The sequence below is a fragment of the Triplophysa dalaica genome, chromosome 16, assembly GCF_015846415.1.
Source record: "Triplophysa dalaica isolate WHDGS20190420 chromosome 16, ASM1584641v1, whole genome shotgun sequence".
Lineage (NCBI taxonomy): Eukaryota > Metazoa > Chordata > Actinopteri > Cypriniformes > Nemacheilidae > Triplophysa > Triplophysa dalaica.
The window spans coordinates 12,782,849-12,796,789 of NC_079557.1; the positions used below are offsets into that span (position 1 = coordinate 12,782,849).

The 13,941-nt window shown below is 38.6% G+C and overlaps 1 protein-coding gene across 2 annotated transcripts in view; it reads right to left on the reverse strand.

Moving 5' to 3' along the window:
* Positions 1 to 13,941, reverse strand: part of tenm2a (teneurin transmembrane protein 2a) — a 514,782-nt gene that overhangs the window by 201,346 nt on the left and 299,495 nt on the right. For both annotated transcript variants that reach the window (XM_056769446.1, XM_056769445.1), the window contains exon 3: positions 6,540 to 6,833. In XM_056769446.1, coding sequence (XP_056625424.1) covers positions 6,540 to 6,768 — 229 coding nt within the window. In that variant the 5' untranslated portion in view covers positions 6,769 to 6,833. The remainder of the gene's footprint in view (positions 1 to 6,539; positions 6,834 to 13,941) is intronic.

Genomic DNA, 13,941 nt, shown 5'->3' on the forward strand with positions numbered 1-13,941 from the left:
AGCCAGGAACTGACACCTGAGAAACCACCTGTTTCCATTTAAACTGATCCAGAACAACCAGAGTACAAGCTCCAGTCCTCAGATGACCTGTGTCCCCCCCTGTTGTTGAGTCCAATATAAAATAGGAGGAAGTATATATGTAGGTACAGTATATACTGAGAGATATTGCTGTCAGGGTTATCAGGATAACTTAATCGGAGAATGTTGGCTTGGATCATAATGTGCATTTGCTTTGGGAGATTCCAAAACAGATTAAAGGCTTTCACCAAGAAATGCCATATTAAATTCTTAAAAGATTAAGGGATATGTTAATGCAATCATTGGTAAGCCTGATGTCATATTGAAGCTAACATCAGCAGTGAATGGAGACTGTTCACATTGTTGAGGAGTTGTTTAAAAGGTGCACTTAGTATTTATTTATTTGCAGTTGTCTCGGAAATCAGGGGTTTTCAAACTGAAAAGGGGTCCACCGAAAATCACAGTGAAAGAAACAAGCAAAGCAAAAACTTTTGAAGTCTACCAAACATTATTACTGTTTCTTTTAGAACTATTCATATTTAGTTTTTTTGTGTTTATCCTTTTTATTGTTACATGCATACTTTGATAAATATTTTCTTTTTTATCTTTATATTGAGTTTTTTTCCTTACAGTTTCCTATATTTCACTTACTGGGCATTGTGAAGTATTCTGTGACTTTAGTACAAATAAATTTAAACTGAAAATGTTTCAGTTCAGATTTATACATTTAACATTAATCAAATTTTAGCCAATTAATTCATATGTTGTCTGAACAGTTTTACACGTATTATTAACAATTAGTATTATACTAACATAGTATAAAGTATGGCGCGGCTTTACAATGCCGCAGGAAGTTGGAGATCCGGATGGTTAGAGGGAAAATACAGGCGCTGCTGGATAGCAAAATGGCTGAGCAGGAGGTCGAATCCCCTGCATATGCTTTTCGATGGCGAGGCAATCAGTCCCAAGTACCGAAGGTATAGTCGTCGCTGAAGGAGTATATATAATATATATAATAACAATATAATATGTTATGGCATCTATTGCGCGTCCAAAAAGTATTTCTTCTTTCTAGAGGGTTTAAACTTTTTTAATGAGGATAAAATTACTTTGTCCACCTTTAATGTGTTGTAAGTGTCTCTGTTGTTTTTGGGTTTGGCTGAAATACACAGAGCTTCCCTCGGTAATGAACTGCTGTGCCCCGTGCTTTGCTTGTATGATTTAACAAGACGCTTCTGGAGGCTTCAGGGACACTTGAAACCAATTCCCAAACCATCAATGAGCAAACAAGCAACTCTTGGATGTCTCAAAGTTGATGTGAAACCGGTTTCAGGGTGTTTGCGAGAGTCTTCGAGGGTTTGGAGCAATAAGAAATAGAATGTGACGAGAAGGAAGCGAGAGAGAGAGAGATACATTTAATCTCGGAGTCATTTATTTTTAATACACGCCAGGTTCTTTGTTCTCCCCTTGATCTTTCCTTGCCCAGATTTATTGCGATACACCAACAAAGCACAGCATCAACAAAATAAAATAATACATGAAATGTGTGACTTGACAGCTAATTCCACATCAAAACTGCAGCTGTGGGATGATAAGAGAGGGATGCAATAGAACTGACGTAGCTAGGGAAAAAGTTGAGCATGATGGCACCAACAAACTTGACTGTAGAGGGACTGCTAAACAGAATCTGATTAGATTCCTTTCGTCTACTCTGAATACCGCACACAAGCTTTCACCTTTTTTGTATTCTCATAAAATAGGAATTAGGTGTTAGGCGCTAAAGCACGGCCCTCTGAAATCCACAGCACAGCCTGTGACGTTCCAAACAAGAATCAGCACACAAATCCAGGATCAAGATGGATTGAAACAAACACCCTTGTAGGATCACTTAAGCCCCTGACATGAAACTTATTAGTTTAGAAACTAAAGGCTGTGGTGACCCGAGATATGCAAATCTACATGTTTTTAAAACCAACATGTCAGTGAGCCAGCTGAATCACTAGCCAATGATAAGGAAGTTTATAATGGATAATTAAATTGGTTTATGTAATTTTCATCACAGTCCAATTAGACACATCTCTTACAGAGGGTGTTGTGACAGGACACGTTCTTATGTAGAAAAACAGTGGGACAGACTGCAACAGAATGAAACAGGATGCGAGAGCCACAATAAAGTTGAATTATTTTAGAATTAAAAAAAAAGCGTAATATAAAAATGGCTGTAATATAATAATCTTATATTATTATTATAGCATTTTAATCTCTCAAATATAGAGGTCTAAGGGAAGCTAATGTCAATAAAAAGATGCAATTGATGGTGCTGTGTGTCCTACTGTATCTTAACTGAAGATCTGTTTAGACACAGATGCGCCTCTGTAGACACAGATGTGGCCCCTGCGGGGTGTGAGGACACAGACAGACAAGAGAGTGATGAAACCTTTGATCCACCGCCCCACTGCTCACACTTAATACGTCCATACGTCTGAGAGCCCAACTTAGTTTTCATTTTCACCTAACAGGAGCCATTACCGAGATGTCTAACACATCTGTTTATTGAAATGAGCGGCCAGATCAATTTTAATCAAAGTGAGGTATACTGGGAATCACCTCGTCAATTCAAAGCAATGCAATTTAGGATAATTTAACTTAATTCAACAGAGTTCTGCTCTGTTCTATCTCACTTAAATTTCAGTGCTACTTATAAATATTAATCACAACTTAACCATAATTTAAAATGAGAGACAAACTGCTTAAGAAAATTACTCAAAAGAGGCCTAGATACTTCACATTTAAGTACAGAGGTATATAATCAAACATAATTGGTTAGTTTTTTTTAATTGGCAACGGTTTTATGATGTTATCTTTATAACTGCTTTTTATGTGCATAAATAGCAACAAATTATTGTTTCGCCTAACCTTTTTAAAGTGCTTTTAGAATTCTGTGGTGCTTAAAATATTTATTTTCATGTGGAATCAATGTTTTAGTATATATTTAGCTCAAACTCATTTTTTGCTTTTATCATTAATTATAATATATTAGTGTACTGCAAATAAACAACTTTTTTTTCCAGTTGTCACTGTTCCAAATTTCTTTAGCACAGGGAAGGTGGGATGAAGCTGTGATTGGTGACTACGTCTGGAACTTGGTTCTTGAGGACAGTATTACTCATAAAAGACAAAAACGATCAAATGTACACTACCGAAGTTTTGGACGACTCATTTTTAGTAACCGTTATGTTAAACTGTTGTTTTGAGCACAATGTTATGCAAGTACCTGGTAGTTTCTGTGTACCAGTAAAAATATCCAAATGGGTAGCACATTTTTTCAAAGTCCTGTTTCCCATGTACACATGTGTTCTTATTACAGTAAATTTAATAACTGGGTCAAAACTAGGAAATAACCCTAAACTTATACCATGTAGTTACATTATACTACCCAGTTCTTTCTAAGGTAAGTACACTGTAAGTACACTATGGTTACACGTACTGTAAAATAAAGTGCAACCCGGAAATGTGAAAATGTGTGAAAATATTTTTGGTTTTTTGGGAGTAAAATATGTTTTTTTTACATTGTGTAGTTTATTTGATCGTGCAACCAAAAGCCCAAATTTATAATAAATTGTTTAAATATTTGATACAGACAAAATTCATGTTGATTCATTTTACTCCAGCAAATTCTAGGATATTTTTTTGCATTCTACTAAAAAGATACACCTTTTAATCTTAAGCATATGAGCTTTAAATAAAAGCATTAACAAAATAACTTTTTGTTGAAAGCAGGAAACCAAGTTTTACTAACCTTTGCTTACGTTTAATACTTTCTGAGCATGTAAACATAAGTGTGGTTCATTATGGGAAATAACTGCGATCTGCGTGTCTGAAAAGTGTCTGGGTATCCACAATCACGAAACGGAGCCGAAATGAACTGTTCATTCGGACAGAAAATAGAATCTCTTAAAGAGTAGAAAAGTAATATTCCTCTTCCTCTCTACGCGAATGTTAACGTGGGCCGTGATGACTATGTGAGAAAGCGAGGAAATCGAGGGAGAGAGGGAGCGTAATTTGGCAGTGCCCTTTGAGTGCTGTTACATATGGCCGCTGCACACTGTTAGTCTCCCGTGGCAACACTTCCCACGAATGTATCTGTAGTCAGTGAGCCGCTAGCACCTCAAGTATCCGAGCGCCATCAATCCAACGGCCTCCAACTTTCTGCTTCTCCACAGCACCCCGCCTGTCAGTCTGTCTCTCTGTCCTCCCTCACTCCCATTCCCTACACCTACCTATAATTCTTGCACACTGTAGCAGTCAACAAACATACCAGAGGAACCGTGGGCCGCTCCACCCTGGGCTGCATGAGCCATGAGATCTGTTGTCAGTGTCTAAGTGCAATGGGAAAAACATGCCCCTTTTCCAGCGACAGCGTGCCATTTCTGGTGCCACGGGCCAATCTGACAGCGTTCTGGGCAGGAAAATTGGCTCTGTACCCAACATGCTGCTATAGAACCATGAAATACTTTAGGAGACAGCAAGTAAAGTTTTCAGGACAACATTCAAACAAAACTAGCATTTAAATAAAAAAACTTTTTTTGGAAATGTTGAAGTACATTTATCCTGCATTTGTTTTGTTCTGTTTTCCTGCATAGTTTCCATTTTATTCACAATCCATCTTAAAAACGACATGTAAAAGAAAGAACATGTAACTACGAACAATATTTCATAAACGTAGACTGACATTTTATTCGTCATTTTAAAAACATCTACAGATTATTACCACAACGTCAAAAGCAGTTATCCATCTCGTATGCAAGGTCACAAGTGACTTTATGAATTAAACTCACATTGGAAGGTATTCATTTTAATGAAGTTGCACTTCTTCAAGGCAAAACCTAAAAGACTATTAAACAAGAATTTAGAACTAGAACTAGTAAACAAATACTAGAATTTTCTGGTTTACTTCATTACATCACCGTTTAGGTCTCACAGAGTGTTGCAATTCTCCCGGCTGAGCATTGTTTTGGTGGAAAAGGGGTAACAGATGAATGCGGAGAGAGACGGGTTTGTCTTCCTCTGCGCACTCTTTCACTCTCTCTATGGACTGAAAACATGGTCTGGCTCTGATCAATCACATCGAGTTGAAATCCATTCAGGCAACAGAATCAATGGCGAACCGGCTCACAGGCCTGACACTGCCATTTTTAAAGATGACCCGTCCGTGGCTCTGCTACGGAATAGCAAGCTCATTATGACTGCGAGATGTTGCTACTGCATCTCTAAAGAACACGCTATCCTGTTCGTCCCTTACTGCTTGTTCCTATGCTGCCTCAAGTGACGCGTCTGACTTCACTTATTAGCATCATCTAATACATTTTAAAGGATTGTAAAACACAGGGATTGAACAAGGGCTACATCAATCAGCCGGGTATGAGCTAGTGAGCCGGTCCTCTCTTATTTGGATCTGTACTGATGAAATGCCCGCTGTTATTTTAGCATGTACCTGTGGATAGGCACCAAGAGTTTTTCCTGCAACTATACAGCAACAAGTCTACAGCCTGAGGTGACGATGTGGGTCAAATATCATAAGCTTCTATCATACTAAGACTGAACAGGTTATAGTGAATTAGTGACATCAGGCCTGGAAACGTTTGCTGAGAGTAGGGTGACACATTTGAAGCAGCATGGTGTGAACTTTCGGGAATTTTTCCTGTAATTTAAGAAACTGATTTGAGATCAGGTTGCAGAGATCTATCCATGCATCTTCGAAATTACATCTCTACGTCTTTTTCTACAAATCTATATGTAAGTATAGATGCAAAGATGCAAAGATGCAAATTTGTAGAAATCAGCTTGAACTGAATTAAGTCAGTGTCCTTGGAACATGGAACAAAGCCACTTTTATTCAGCCTTTCACCCTCCCCAACCCCTAAATTGCAAATTATTATACTTCAACTATACAAGGGTTGATCAAGTCCCCACCGGGTCTTAATCCATATCCCTATCCTTAAAAAGTGACTGGATGGTGAGAATGTTTACCACCTGTACTTCGTTTATACGTAAGACCACTGTGAATATTAAAGAAATGTACTGCAAAAGGCTGACTTGGTGATTTTTTTGAAAATGGATAGTTCCAACTCAGCGATAATAACTCCATGTCAAACTGTTGATACTGCAAACCTGTAATCACATTTTCTATAAAAATGCGCCAAGCTGCTATGTTGCTTGGCAACTGCAAACAGCCTAGAGTTGAGATATTGAATGTAATATTTACAGTTGCTGAATAAAAGTTCTTCCACCGAGTACTATAGTTCATTACCTTAAATGTACATTGTTCGCTGTTGCCAAGCGACTTCGCCAACTGCACAAAAAAGTGCTAAAGAGAGTGATTAGATTTCATTATAACATTTGATCGCTTACAGCTCGCAACAACATGTATATATGAAAATACACGGTTGAAGAGTGTAAACACATTTTCAGTGCTAACAAGATTACTATTCTAAAAATTGTGATGATCTTTATGTTTTTACCTCCTTGTCTGGTAAACTCATCCACTTCATGATGCACGAGGTCAGTCACACATCCGCCATAATGAAGGCGCGATTCATGGTCAAAAGCCTTGAGTGTCTCGCTGGAGCTGTACGATTTCTGGGTTGGTACGCGGCGCTCGTCGTGGTCCAGGGTGGAGGTGGTGAACTGGAAGTCTTTCCCACATCGGCCGTGGGTCAACGTGCGGTGTCGGCGTTCTTTCAGGTCCATGGCCGCAGCCCAATGATCTGATCAGCCCGCAAGGTGGAGGTCTCAACAACTGCACAGTCCTTCACCTATCAACAGATTAGAAAAACAGCAACATCATGACCTACAGCTAAATCTTCCTTAGTGCAACTATGGTAGCATAGTGGATTCATATACTGCAAGTAGAACAACATCTAATCAACAAGAAGAAGCTGTCATTATAGCCATAATCACAGATGAAGGAGTGAAGCAGGAAGTGAGATGTGTGTAGGAGTGAAGGCGTGATGCTGAGGATGAGTGATATGGTGGAGGAGAGGAGTAGGGGGAGGAGTAAGGAAATGACTTGAGGGCATTACAAGTCTCTCCCTCATTATCACAGACAGAGTGCCAAAAGCTCCCTCTGTGGCCGTGAGAGGATAATCACAGATGCCTTGATGTGCCGTGGAAAACAGGGAGCCCAAACACAGACCAACCCGATCTCATCTCATCTCATACATACAAACACCAGCAATAATCCATTTGAGATCCAATGCATGCTGGTTGAGATGCATCGGTAAGCCGTAACTAGCAAAGGCAGAGAAGTACCGCCACTCAACAGGCCCTGACAGAAGCAGTGGTTTAAATACCCACCGAACTGTTCAGAGACAGCTATGTGCTATGTGACAGCTATGTGCTATGTGGTGATTTACCTACAAAATGTAACTACTGTAGTTTTGCTCTGTGCTGCTCTCATCTGTTGGCTTGAGCCAAGGACGTCTTTTATACATGGAGGAGAATATCCATCAGCATTCTTTTCAAAGGCGGTTTCTCGGCAGGTTCACAGACCCAGGACTCACATGACATTTTGGCCATTTTATTTGTTTTTTACTTTTTTTGAACCAATAACTGGATTTAAATCAATAACTTTAAATAACTGTTAAGAAAAAATAACTCTTCAGCCACAGGAAAATAAATAAATAAAGGACTTAATAAATAAATTATATTGTATAAATATTACATGGATTTTATACGCTTTTTATGTTATAATTATTTTAAAATATCTTGAATTCCTTGACATTGTTTTTTATTAGAGCCAATAACCAGATTTAAACAACAACTTTAAATAACTGTAGAGAATAAACAGCTCTTCAGCCACATGAAAAATAAATTAAAACAACAACAACTTTTAATTTTTTTAGATATATTATATTAATTTAATATTATAATTATTTTTTAATGTCTTTAATTTCTTGACTTTTTTATTTGAGCCAAAAATTTGATTAAAATAAACAACTTCAAATAACTGTAAAATGATAAATAACTCCACAGCCACAGGAAAATAAATATAAATAACAACAACTTATAAATAATTTAATAAAAAAACTATAACGTAAATAGTATATTGTATAATATATATATATATTTTTTTAAATGACTAATTTCTTGAAATTTCATATTCGAGCCAATAACAGGATTTAAATAAATAACCTTAAATAACTGCAGAGAATTAATAACTCCACATCTACAAGAAAGTAAACAACAAATAATAACAAACAAGAAATAAAAAAAATGAAAAATATCATGGCATGCATATGTTATTAATTTTATTTAATAATTATTTTTAAATATCAAATTAATTTCTTGACATTTTTCTTTTTCTGTGCAGCGCTAACTTCACACATAGGTGCAGGATTTCAGTGCAAAATCTAGTTGACAGTAATTAGACCGTAATTAAAAGTCAATTCACTTACACCAGTCCAGCTGTGGGCAGCCTTCCTCCTCATACACACGCAAACACAAGGCACACACACACACACACACTCACAAACAATTATTCTGCTCTACCTGAGCATTCTCTGTACAGAAGCAATGCAGGAGAAAGTCACAGGGGAACTTTAGCTGGGCCCTCTGTGCCTGTCTGTTTTACTAAGTGCGGTCAGAACAAACTCGGCCTGCTCCTGTTCCCCCCTGACAAGCGCTCTCCACGCCGGTCCTCCTGCATTAGCTCGATTGGAGGAGAAGTCCACTGCCCCAGGGACAATCCAGCACGCGGCGTAGAGATGATGATTCTCCTGCACAGCAACGGATCATTACATAACAGCACGCCCGCCAGCTGTACTGTAAATGTTGCAAAATAATTGAAAATGCAAAATAAATAATCAGGTCAGCCAATTATTTATTGCGGAAAACACACGTGCAGGGCAGAGAGTGCATCAGGCACTGGTTTTAATATGCATTCATTAAAAAATTGCAATGTGTAGATTCACCTGTAGTGTCTGATGATGAAAAGCTGATATTAAAAGATTACTGTATAATGGCCTAATAGGCTAAAATACAACATTAATTAACACATGAATGTTTATCATAGTACATATCATATTTATACTCATATTTAAATATATATACACATCTGACCTTCACTTAAGCAGGCCTGCATTTAAAATCACTGTTGTGATGTCAGCCAAGGTTATTTTTGTCAGGCCTGCACGAAGCAGCCATTGGGCTGCGGGGGTCTTCAGACCACGGATTTATGATTCAAAGACACTGTGGATCACACGAACGAGAGTGGAGGGCTGGTTTAGGGAAGGGGCCTGAGGCTGCTCTAACACCACAGAGGTGAGATGATGCACGATGACGCGGAGTAGAACCGGGTTAATATGAGCACTGGCTGCAGCAGAACCAGGTCAGTCTTTCCATTCATTACAGGCAGTGAAGAAGAAGAAAGACCTCTGGGGTTTGGGCAAATTCTGCCTCCTCGAGCTCAGCCCACTGATACATCCCTCCCGAGAGAGAGAGAGAGAGAGAGAGAGACCGGAGAGAAAATATCAATGTCTTCCTGATATTTTCACGATGCAATAACCGATCAATCCAACAATTATTTATTTGGCCGTGTGCGTTGTGTACCCACATGTCTGTTAAAGGCAACACATATAGTACACTTGAGTGAACACATGTGCTCACGCAACGATAAACCAACATTGAGGGTCAGGTAAAAAATCTACTCTTAACATGCCACAGTCACATTGTATTTTATTTGGTAAATTTTTGCATAAGCCACAGACAAACATGAAAAAAGGCATTGCTTTGGAGAGGAAAATGGCACAATGGAGAGGCAAGCGACGATATTTAAGACAAAAAATCACAACTAAAGGCTTTTCTAGAGAACGATGACAGGGTTGTGAATTAATCTGAAAAATGGCTGAGCCAAAAGGTTGGCACGATGAAGAGCTTCTGTCTAACTTGAACTTTCAAGGGCAAGAGCTTAAATGTGACATTGGTCTCAGCGGAGACAGCTCAGAATGAAAGATCTGGCTAATACAGAAAGATCACCAAACGCTTAAGCTGGGAGAGCTTTTATCAACAAAAAGTCATAAACAAACACTTTCCCTTCAAATGTTGGTAGTTCACTGTAAATAACAGATGGATGCAATATTTTATACAAGATGACTGGGTCACATTTGACTCTAAATGCACCAGCAACAATAAACAAAAGTTTTCTGGTCTTCTGGTCGGTGACACTAAATAACTACACATCACTTCCTGTATCCAGATGAGGAGATGCCTCCAACACACTAATCCGATACTCAGTCATCTAAATGAATGCTGAAAATCACTTTCAGAAAATCTGCAAGAGGAAGTGTACGTCTATCTATCTCAGAGAGCATTCCTTAAACAAATGTAAGATGGATGTAATGTATGATCCTTCTTTGAAATTTATTTACATGACTTTAGAAGAATCAACTGGTATATAAAACCTGTTATCACTGAAAACAGCCCCTAGAAAAGCTGCAAAAACTGACCTCTGCTTCATGCACAAATTACAGGTTTTTTATCTGCAACCAACACACGCCGGTTACAACGCAGGTACACATTGCTGTGATTAGATTACACGTCTCTTGCATCAGCACGAGGAAATAATTTAATTATTCACAAAATTATCATATACAGGTGACGCATGCAAAGTGTGTTAAGAATCTTAGTTTCAGCTATACGCAATAGACATCTCATAAATGCTGCCAAAATTAACTATGGGCACATCTATGGGAAAACAAACATATCCAAAAATAAGGATGAGTCATCTTGTATTCAAGAGCAAATATAAATTTTTGGCCAACAAACACCAGAGAAGATATTTTGAAGAATGTTGTAACTGCCTCCCATTCACGTGCATTGTTTTTTTGTCCTTTCCTTATTTGTACTTCTACCTCTAAGATGTCTTTACCAAAAGCTTATTTTGCACTCGTCAGGACATAATTTACTTGACAACCGCAACCTTGAAATGGCATAAGCTGTTTCCTCTTATTTTAGGGAGGAAGTCAGAAAGACACATTTCTAAAACATGCATTGCATACTGATGAACATTTGGACAGTGTTTATTTCTTCTGCAACTTTTTCTTGTGACATCAGTGTCCTCTTAGATGAGAAGCAAAGATCTAAAAGTGTGCCGCAGTCTTGATGGCAAGGCATGGCAGAGCACAATTGTGTGGCTTTTGATGAAGATTTTAATGAGCGCATCCTCTTCCAGACAAGGGTTATAAATCAAGTCCTATATGGAGCTATGAGCGACAGGAAAGAGCATTTCCTGGGTCCAACACTTAAATCCAACACGGCCAAACTGTAAAGGTGAAGCTGTTATCTCCATTTCCTCTCTCTCTGTACTGTATATATGACTTTCTCTAGGTCTCTGGGGAAGTCCTCTTATATCTCAGCTTCCGATATATCTTCACCTTCTGGGAAAAAAAAGATATTCCTATTATCAGGCAAATACTGCCAAGCTGCTCTCTATTTTAAAACATATTACAACCATCACCTTGGAAATGGGTTGACTTGTGAGAATATCACGCCCGCATGCACAAGAGAAGAGACTGTTTGCTTAGCTTCACTGCAGAACTATTTCAGTTCTCTTCAACATGAATATTTTGTTCACCAGTGGCAAAGGAATATTATTTTTCAAAAAAGGAGCCAAAGTCTTTGCTCTAGCTGTGCAATGTAAATGTTAGTTCAATATGAGGTTACACAGTGTTGGTTAAAGGCTCAGGAAACATAACTGGTATCATTAACATTTACACCATCACTGCAATCAATCCTATAATATGTACAGATTTACTTGCACTAATATAAATTTGATCAAATCTTTACACTGAAAGAATAATGTGTTGGATTTACAACCAACTTGTGCATCGGTTGCAAATAATAAAGTTATGCAATATGCACAATTTATCTATGATAAATATGTTATATTTTCTGTGCGTGGTTTCATATTTTTACAACTAAAATATTTTAGTTAATGTGACATAAAACATCCTTTTTTTATATATATTAAGTTAACAGAGATGAATGAATATTAAACCCTACCAAGTGTTTCTCTTGACTGAAAAACATATAAAATAACTAAATAAAAAAATATGTTAACACAAATCATTCATGTAGTGAAAATGAAAAAAAAAATTCAAGTTGTGATCAAAATTGTCCCGACTTGTTTAAGTAAATTGAATATATATATATATATATATACTGTCTGTATATACTGTACATGTATATATATATTTATATATATATACAATATATTTATATTGTGTAAAACATTAGCTTTTATTTGTTGCTACTAACTGTTGCTTGATATTAGAAATATAATTTTTTTATCCTATTAGTCATGAAATCTTCTGTAAACACTGCAGGTAATGAATATTGCCGGCAAGGAGAAACCTTTAATTTACATGCTCTGAATGTTCACTAAAAACCTCGCTGAGAACACACTCACAGATGTCATTTCAAGTCTGTTTTGAAAAATGGTCCTTTCATTTCGGCTAGTTTGCCCCTGTGGTTCACAGTTTTCTAATTTCTCATTTCCCTCAATTCTTGCACCCCCACCCTGTTCTTTCATCCACCCCACCTCATCCTCCTCAACAAGAGTGGCTGTTTATTAGACTAAGCTCAAAATCCACATCCTACCCATGCTCTCGGCTTCTTAATCTGCCTTTAAACAAAGGGATTTGCGGCAGGTGTGCTGACACCGTGCGTCACGAGCGTGCAGCCGCCGGAGTGAAGGTGCAAACGCTGGTGGTAATTAAGCACGGGCTGCTGGGGGACACGGTTAGAGACAACGGCGGGACCGGTCTGCTGGGACTCTGAGTAATGACTTCCCATCTAAACCCACAAAGTATCACGCATATGCGAAATAACACGTACGTTAACCTGCAGCTCACTTAGGGTTAAATAACCATGATGGTTTGATGCTTCGCTGAGCACTGGAAACGTATCTACACTTAGCGCCCTTCCAACTCTTCTTTCGATGCGGCGTGCAAACATATGCCTAGGGCCCTAAGAGAAGTTCAGAACTTGAGAAAAGCTGACAAGTCTAACGCCTGCAACAGCGGCAGATGAGGTATGTGAATAGCACCAGGTGAGATCGTAGACGGCTTCAGGAGCACAGGTGTATCTTTCGTCTTCTCCTCACGCAACCTTGATGTGGGTTAAATAGACGTTTGGACGTTGACACTGATGGAGAGCAGACTGACCCACGGACGAGTGACCGGCTAGAAGTCATCCGGCGGCACCTCCCTGGCATTATTAAAACAATATACTGTCAACCACCTCGTACCCACATCTCGGGGAAGATTAGTAAATCTGTGTCACAGCTTGACATTCTTACCATCTGCTGAGCAAATTATTCAAATCTGCAATAAATGCCACCGCAGAGAGTGGCGATGCAGAGTAATTAGGGCGCTGACAGAGGTGCCGCGTCGGGGGCGAATGAAGCTGTTTTTTCCGGCCTGTTGTTGGTTTTAATCTTCATATCACAGGACACGAGAGGGGAAGGACGGACCATGTTGGAAAGCCACAGAAGCACTGTTTGAACACCTCCTGGGTAAATGACACGCACGGCCAGGAGCCGAAACCTCTCTGTGCTGAATAAATGCCAGTGAGACACATTTCCTGTGTGGGAAATGTCAGCGGGAGAGTCGCGAGTGGGCAGACTCATCTCTGATCTTCATCATGTCAACAGGACGGTCCTGGTCTTCATATCATAGCTATGAAATCTGACATCTTAAACACAGAATTTGCTACTAATCCAATACAATTTGTTAGGGATACTGCTATTAACATCAATGAGACGATCCAAATGGTTTAATACATAATGAGAGCAGCATGAGAAGCATGAGGTAGTATGATTGGCCACCAGATAAGCAGTTTAAGCTAGCTTTCCCAGAATGCCCA